This window comes from Uloborus diversus, chromosome 7 (assembly GCF_026930045.1).
Source record: "Uloborus diversus isolate 005 chromosome 7, Udiv.v.3.1, whole genome shotgun sequence".
Classification (NCBI taxonomy): domain Eukaryota; kingdom Metazoa; phylum Arthropoda; class Arachnida; order Araneae; family Uloboridae; genus Uloborus; species Uloborus diversus.
In genome coordinates, this window is record NC_072737.1 from 52,073,017 (window position 1) to 52,081,906 (window position 8,890).

General features: G+C 33.8%; 1 protein-coding gene and 1 non-coding gene across 2 annotated transcripts; both read left to right on the top strand.

Moving 5' to 3' along the window:
- Positions 1-3,055: 3,055 nt before the first annotated feature.
- Trnap-agg (transfer RNA proline (anticodon AGG)) lies at positions 3,056-3,127 on the top strand. The gene has a single exon. It is a non-coding gene; the product is annotated as a tRNA-Pro (tRNA).
- Positions 3,128-4,294: 1,167 nt separating this feature from the next.
- LOC129226087 (small nuclear ribonucleoprotein Sm D3-like) lies at positions 4,295-8,098 on the top strand. The gene is made up of 2 exons (XM_054860678.1): positions 4,295-4,918; positions 7,905-8,098. Exons 1-2 carry the CDS (start codon positions 4,597-4,599, stop codon positions 7,949-7,951), a joined length of 369 nt encoding a protein of 122 aa, XP_054716653.1. The 5' UTR covers positions 4,295-4,596; the 3' UTR covers positions 7,952-8,098.
- Positions 8,099-8,890: the final 792 nt, after the last annotated feature.

An 8,890-nucleotide genomic window follows, 5' to 3' on the forward strand; every position in this document is an offset into this window, starting at 1 on the left:
TATTATCAGAAAAAATAAATGAGTCAATAAAATATATAATGAATAAGAAAATAAGTAATTGAATTAATAAATATGTGAATTATTACAAAATAAAGGAAAAAAATCAACGAATTGATAAATGAATACGCAAGTGGTTTATTAAATAATTCAATAAGTAAACGAAATGAGCTGTTGCACTTCTCCTTATCCACTCAAGGAATCATTTGCCTCAAGGAATCGTTGAAGTGAACCAAAACCAAAACTAGGAACCACTGATTTAAGATGTCACAGTAAGGTATAGTTGCATGTAGTAAGTATAGTTGCATGAAAATCTAAGAGGCTCAAGTTGATTTTTTTTTTCTTTTCCTTTCTTTTTCTCTGATAATTTGAAACGAAATGACCCCATAATTCAAACGTCAACATCTTTCCTCAAGTGAAAAATGTTTTTAACAGGCCATTGAAATCCAACGAAACTGCCCCCCCCCCTTTCCCCCTCTCTCCCTACTGCCTTTAAACTGTTACTAATGTGGGAAAATGTTACATTGAAAAATAACGAAGATTTTGTTTCTGAAGTTTCCTTCAGCATTTACAGAATTCCATTTTTCTTTTTCAAACGACCATTGCCCAAAATAAAAGGGAAAAACGGTCATTTTTTGAGTGTGAGTTATATCCTTTCTAACCTTGATAGGATAAAAGCGGTTTTATTTCGCGCTGTAAGATGGATGGTATATATTGCAAAAAAAATAGGATGTACTATTTTTATACAATAGTACTATGATAAAATGTCTATTGGTAATCACAAAAGCATTAAAGTAAGAGGTGGAAAAGTGTAGTCGCGTATCCAATTTATGAGGGGTCTCTTTGTATGGAATATAGGTATTTAATATGAAAATAGGAAAAGGTAGACACTCAAAATTGAAAAGGTTAAAATTTTTAGAAATAAGGAGTTGTCAACTACAGAACATATAAATTCTAAACGAAAAAAAAAAAAAAAAATAAGAAGAAAAAAGAATTAAAAAAAAAAAAAGAAAATTAACTTTTGGCTTTCCTTTGGGGGGGGGGGGAGGTTACGGGTTCTCCAGCGATAATTTCTAAACATGAACTTTCCAACTCTCTCTATGATGCTGACAAGATGAAAAGAATGTCAGGGTTCGTGGTGCCCCAAAAAAATTTCAAAATCGAAGTTTTAGGCTATTTTTGCAAACGCTTGCCGGGGGGGGAGGGGGGTTAGAGATCTGCCTTAAAAACTTTCCACTATCCTCCCTTTGCTTCTCACTGCCTCCTATGAACAATATTTTTATCCTTTGAGAAAAAAATAAATAAAAAAACACTCCTAACAACGGATTTTTTTTTCGTTAACCTACAAGTTTGAGGTTTATGACATCTACCCTGGAAGTTTTCCGAAAGTGAAGTTCAAAAGTTCAATTTTAGACAATCTTTAATTATGTTAGGGGGCAAAGAATTTCCCAAGGAAAGTTTCTCAACTTAAAGTTCTAAATGCGAAATTTTATGTTTACTGATGAACGGACATAAAATTAGGTTCGATGATTAAGAAAAGGTTATGGGAAATCCTAGCTATTTTTCGGTATTGAAATTTTTAATTTTCATCCTTACATTTTTGTTTGTTTTAATTCAAACATCTGCAACCGCAGCAAAAAAAAAAAAAAAAAAAAAAAACCTAGAGACACTTTTTTTTTTTCGGAAATTCGGTTGCAGTATTTTTTTTTTTTTTTATTAAATTTGATAATTTTGTGTTTACCAAAAGCTTCACCCCGTGCCGGGGCACGGACTCCTGCCCTGCAATAAAGGCCTCTCGATCCGTCGGCTCCTGCACCTTGCGCCACACTTAAATTTTCCATAAATTTCCATCCTACAGATGATAAAATCCAATAATAACGAACATAAAACCTTAGCAATTCACTTTGACAGCGCTTTATAAGTCTAATAGACTCCTGTCCCTGCGCGTAAGCGGTTCGTACGGAGGGGCAAGGGAGGCAACTACTCCCTCACTTCCAAAAGTAAAGAGGCCTTTCCCGCTTTCCCCCTCCCTTTTCAGAACTAAAAATTAATAATCGATTGAAAAATGATTTTATATAGGGTGGATTGATAGATTGATTCATTTTACGAAAGCAAAGACTAAAAATTCCTAATTATACGGTCAGTGGCGTAGCTAGACCCGACATTCGGGGGGGGGGGGGGGGTTACTTCTTATATATAATATATATATATATATATATATATATATATATATATATATATATATATAATATATATGAATGTATATATATATAATATATATATATATATAAATATATATATATAATATATATATATATATATATATATATATATATATATATATATATATATGTGTGTATGTATGTATAATCGCTTGGAATTTTTTCCTTTTCTTCCTTTTTTTTTCTTTCTCTTCCCTCTTCTTTTTCTCTTTTTTTTTGAGACTAACTTTTGGGGGGGGGGGGTTGTCCCCAAAACCCCCCCCTTAGCTACGCCCCTGTATACGGTGGCTAATCCGTCCCGATTTTTAAAGCCATATATTCCTCATTTTTCGAAGTTTTTTCTCATATTTTCTTCTCTCTCTTTTCATAACCAGAAAAAAAGCCCAGGTTAAAAAAAAAAAATTAGCTTCCGGGGTCGCGCCTCCGTCCTAACCCCTATCTTTTGACCCCCCCCCCCCTCCTTTTTGTAGCACCAGCCGCCTATGACTCTGCGCCACATTTAAATTTGCCGCCCTGCGCCCTCAGAAATGGCCATCCCACCGAAGATAAAGCGCAATAATAAGTTAATAAGTAACATAAAAACTTAACAACTCGCGTTGAAACAGCTATAACATTAAGTTTATCTGACTAAATAGAAGCTTCAAACAAACTCCTCATTAATTAAAGCCCCAGAAAGATGAGACATTAGTTCCTTAGGAAACTCTACAATCCAAATTTTTTTGGCTCCTGACTTAGCCGTTCCCTAGGATATGCAAATTGAGGAAATTCTCGTTTTTATGAGAAATGAAAATTTTGGGATATTTATTTTTATAAATCTATTAAATAAGTAAGTTCGTGGCTCGGTGGTCTAGGGGTATGATTCTCGCTTAGGGTGCGAGAGGTCCCGGGTTCAAATCCCGGCCGAGCCCAATGAGCGAATCTTTTTTGGTTTTATGTTGTTCCTTTTTTTTTTTTCAACTCTTGCATCACCACCCTTAAATTTATGCACTACTTTTTTTACATTCGTATATTTTGGAAACCTTGAGATTATTTGAAGATATTCGCAACTCCAGCGCTCGAATACGCGACCTTGCGGTGATTTAAAAAATTACAGAAAAAGGTAAAACATTGCGTTCCACGTGTGTCTGTTGGTAAACATAGGCAGTTTGTTATGAGCATTTATTAACGCATTCGATGTGTCTTAGATTGCTTTCAGTAACTGAAATTGTTTTGTCCCTTAATGGAACAAAGATATCATACATACAAACGAAATTACTAGGCTTATTAGCATTTTCTACGCTACGGCATGCGTTTGTTTTACCTTTTTCATCCGCCATTAGACGGTGGCTGCGGTGCTCCTATAGTTTGTTGGAGTTGCGAATTCGTGTTCGCGCTGAAATAAACAGTTTTTTTTAAAAATTGTAATTTCAAATTTTTGAGTCAAACGAAAAACATTTCATACAAATATACATTGTCTGGTTTGTCTACACGTACCCTGAAATCAGTTTTAATTTTATCTTAAATTATGTTCCATTTCAATTGTTTTTTTATGTATACGACATTTTTGAAGCTTCTAAATTTTTTGCATGAGACGGGAAGATATTTTTGAAACGAACAATTAAAGTTTTTTTTCTCTTTCCTTATTCACTTTTCAAATACAAGTATGAGCATGTAGCACTCAGTCAAGTTCCAAAAAGATCTGTGATGAGAAAAAGTCCTCGAAATACTGAAATACTGACAGTCAGAGCACAAAAGCCACTTTTTGACCTGCGATAAATAAATCTGCTTTGTACAAAAATTTAATCACAAATAAATCAAATGGTGCTACAAAACATTATTCCTAAAGAGCTAAAAATAAAATTTTCTCGTCTTGGAAAATTATGTAAAAATACGATGCTGAAAATTCAATCAACGAGTTTAAATGAAAAAGATCTAAACAATGAAAATATATGTAAATAAGAAGTTATAAGTTCTCACAACTTAATAATGTTTTACTTGTCACAACCAGAAACAGATGGCAGCACGTTTCACTTCCGTTAAGTTTCCTAATCCCTTTTTCGGCTTCTCTTTCTTTTATTTCATTCGCAGAATAACGAAGCATTTTTCTTATGAGCAGCATCTAATATTTCCAAACATGAACGTGTCTTTGAGGAATAGTCTAAAAATTTTTTTTTTTTACAAAGATTGCTTAAAATTTATATTATGAAGCTGAACGGCAGCAACAAAAAATATTAATTATTACTTCATTGCTATAAACCTGGCAACATTAAATAGCATCATCACAATCACAAAAAGCAGAGGCATGTTCTAACGTTTTGAGCAAATTTTGTTTTGTCGTGAAAGACTGCTGATTTAATACGATTTTCAATTACGATTCAAGTTTGTTTTCATATACACTATGTCTTTAGGAGTTCCGGTGAAAGTTCTTCATGAAGCTGAAGGACATATAGTAACTTTAGAAACCAATACCGGCGAAGTTTACCGTGGAAAACTAGTTGAAGCCGAAGATAATATGAATTGTCAAATGTCTGGTATAACAGTCACATACAGAGATGGTCAAGTGGCACAACTTGAGAATATTTATATCAGAGGCAGCAAAATTAGATTCCTGATCCTTCCAGATATGTTGAAAAATGCTCCGATGTTCAAAAAGTCTGGACCCAGAGCTGGTGCTGGTGCGGCGAGTAACCGTGGAAAATCAGCAATTTTGAGAGCTCAAGGTATGTTGATGTTTGATTTTATTATATTCGAATGCATACATTTCCTACTTACTTAAAATTTTATGCCACATTTGTTCACACTATTTTTATTTCTATCTGCTTTGCTGGTTGCGTTCAAACCAAATAATTGATTTTTACTAACAGTATACCAAAAGCCCGGATATGAAATCCAAGAGTCTACAGTTTTTCCTAGTCATGGACTCATCAGTCTGGAATTGTCAATAATCGAGCTGGAGTCAGTTGACATCTCATTGGAGCTAAAATACCCTCAGCTGATTAATGACATTAATTTACCAAAACTAACTGGTGCTGCAAGTTCTTTTATGTACCAGTTAGTTGGTAATCTCAACTTCAATGAGATGACATCCAGTTTCTGAGGGGGGGGGGGGGGGTCAAAAGGTATGTACTCCATGCATTTTATATCAAAAAGAAACTAAGCCACGCCTACTTGATGAAGACAGATTTTTTCCTTTCCCCCCTAAATGACAGACTTGATGACATCTGCCTCCAGCTTGGATATTGACTATTTCAGGCTGATGAGGATGAGTCCATAACAAAGATGAATCAGTCTGTAGATGACACAACCATGTTGTTGTTATATTGCTCGTTCTTCTGTCTTTCCCCTGGCTCATGACGGGTCCCAAAGCAGAATACTACAAAATTTCCGACGTATATCAGAGAACAGATGCCTGAGCTGCAGAACAATTCTGTTCAAATGTGAGAGGAAAACTCAGACAAGTTTTCTGCAGAAATTCTACAGGATTTCTCTGAAATATCTGCAGAAACTGCAGATTTCCTACAAAAATCTTCCATTTTGAGATAGAATTTTGCCGAAATTCTGCAGAATTCTTTTAATTAGAAAAAAATCTTAAATTCTTGCAAATTACGATAATTCGGCGGGAAGCTTGCGAAAAATGTTGAATTCAATAAATCATTTGCAGGAACTTTAGGCTTACTTTAAACTCGAAGAAATCTACAGAATTTATGCAAAATTCTATCTTGAGTTGTAACAGACTGTAGAAAATCTGCAGTTTCTGTGCAAAAATTACATATTCTAAATCTGAAAAGATTCCGGTTTTTCTAGTGTTTTTTTATTCACCTTTTCCTTATTTTTCCCAAACAATCTTCATCCACTGCAACTTCCCCTTCCAAGCATGATAAATATTGAGTAAAATCTGGATTTGCTATTTAAAATTATGAGTGAATATCAGGAAAAGTGTAATCATGGAAATTTTCGATTTTTAAAGATATACTTGGAAATTAAAGTTAATAGGGTAGTTTAACTGAACATCTGTTTCAGATTTTTAAAAAATATTTATATTTTTGGTTTTTAATTGGAATTGCTTGAGAAATTCATCTGAGACTTAAATTAGCACTCTTCCTGATAGTCATCCTTATATTAAGCTATTTGAGAAAAAATTTAATTGTATAGGAAGAAGCCAACGAACAGTTTGACTAATACTCAAGCATTGATTGGCTGGGCTAATGCTTTTGAGTTTCTTTTAGCTAAGTGTGATCAAAAATAGCAAACAGTTAGTGGTCCCGTGGACCACTTATTTTTTTATATTTTTTTATAGTGATTAAGGCAAGTTTTGCTGGTCTGAGAACAATGGACCAGCTGTAATTTTGAACGCTGCCTTTGTATCCTAAAAGTATATTAATTATTTTGAAAGTTGTTAATTTATTTTCATTGTAATATCTATTAATTATTTATATATTTGAAAACTTGGATCTAACATTCCCTTTTCATCCCGGTGTTACCCATGCTGGGTACGTAACTAGTATAGTGCAACTTTTGAGATATGTAAGTACAGTCAGACCTCGATATAGGATCACCCTCTTATAAGGTCACCCCGCATACAAAGTCAATTTTCTAAAGTTCCGGCTCACTGAATAGGAATTCTATGTCATGTATTATCGGATATATGGTCTGGTCATAATACATTAATTGCTTATAAGGTCACTTTTGTCAGATTTCTGTGAATGATTTCAGTGCCTAACAGATTCACTTCCAAGAATTCACTGCAATATACAATCCTTAAAAAGTGAAAAGTCGTTTTTCCTATTAACGTAGCGGGTAGTACACAAAATGCAGTAGCAAGTGAGCATTACGACAGCGATACTGAAATATGAAGCAGTAATGCGTGCACTCAGCGTGTACATATTGCACTCTTTTACCCATCTTGAAAAGCTGAAAAAATTTTCAGAAAATAATTAGGAACCATTTTGTATAATTTAAAGAAAAAACACATTAGTCCTGTATTAATGACAATTTTAAGTAAGGTAAGTTGCACATCAGTTGTTTGCTTGGGGATATTTGAATGCAGCTTTACTCTAAATGAAAGTTTTAAAAAATAATTTCAAAATTAGTTATTGATTCCAAAAATTTAAATTGGTTCAAATCAATTTGACTATAATAACCTAATTAACTGATAGTTTTGAATATTAAATTTTGAAATAATTTAGTGAATTAAATGTTTATTTGTCAATGAATATATATGAATCGGTTATAAGGTCAACCCGCTTATAAGGTCAGTTTCGTGAAGTCCCGAGGGGTGACCTTATATCGAGGTCTGACTGTAATTGCATTTCAAGTGTAAATTGAAAATTGAGACTACGAAAAGATTTTATCATATGAGGCAGTGAGAAGGAAAAGGATGTCAGTGGACATTTTCAAGCTTTGAGTAAAAGGGGTTTCTGGATAGGGTCCTAGGCAGCCTTTCATTGAACGGTTTTTCTAAATCATACTGTATAGCAGCACCTACCTGGGCTACTACTATTATCTCTTGCCCCAAGACATAGAAGAGGATCACCTACCATTTGCACTGCTTATCTCTAAATTTTAAATTTTGCCATTTACATCCCTTTGCTTCTCACTGTCTCATATCGTATTGAATTCGTCCTTTTAATATTAACTTAGTGCTTGTCATACTTTTTGTGTTTGGTGCATTGTATACTCACTAATCCCTATTTTATATTTTCCTAGCTGCCAGAGGACGAGGACGAACTAAGACTTTTTTCCAACGAAGATAAGAATTATAAGAAAACGGGCATCCATTTTTTCAAAAAACTACCTTGTGAGGGATTTCATTTAAAATTCCATGTTTTATCTTTTTACTACTTTTAAACTGTGCACTTAAAACTACAATAAATTACAACTACAAACTGGTGGAAATTTGTGCTCTATTTTATATTTGTTGAAGTATAATTTCCTAGTTGAGTGATTTTTATTTTCAGTGTTTCACCAAGTGTCAAAAATATAGATAGGTGAACAAACCAATTGATTGGTTATATTATGCTTTTAAAATTCATAAATTTTAAGAAATTTAACAAGACTTATTTATTTACTAATATTTGTAGCCAGGTACACCCCATACTAAACTTTTTGGAAGAAGGAAAATCCTTGATTTAACAATTGAAATAGGGAAGGTTTCGATTTTTCAATTTTATTTTTATATGATAGAGTAAATTTCTAAAAAATAAAAGTATCAGCGCGCTCAAAATGTCCGTAGCAAGGGATCTTCGGCGGAAGGCTGCCCGTTAGTGCCCTGTGACCAGGGCTGTGGAGTCGGAGTCGGACTGATTTTGGGATAAAGGAGTCGGAGTCGTTAGAAAACATGCCGACTCCGACTCCGGGCTTCTTTTTTTCTTTCCTTTTCACTGACTCTCCTTGCATTTTTTAAAAACTGATTACCAATTGGTTCGATTACATGTATAAAAAGATACTAACGAGAAAATAACTGCCATTATGGCAATTAGCTAGCTTGAATGCTTACCGAACTTTCTGTAGCCGTCCCCTAGTTTGCTTGCTTTTTAACTTAACTAATAGCAACTGTCAGCAAACGGTTTTCTTGCCTAACATTTTCAAGTAATCACTTTCAAATAAAAATGAAATATAGTGTTTTGTTCAATCTCACTTATAAAATAGTAAAAGAAACGTAACAAATTAGTAAGTTGACACCCGTAGCTAAG

Excerpts from the sequence above, each read along its gene's own strand:
- LOC129226087 (XM_054860678.1), top strand. The coding sequence starts at position 4,597 with ATGTCTTTAGGAGTTCCGGTGAAAGTTCTTCATGAAGCTGAAGGACAT. Across the intron at positions 4,919-7,904 it reads AGCAATTTTGAGAGCTCAAG|CTGCCAGAGGACGAGGACGA; the intron begins GTATGTTGATGT and ends ATATTTTCCTAG.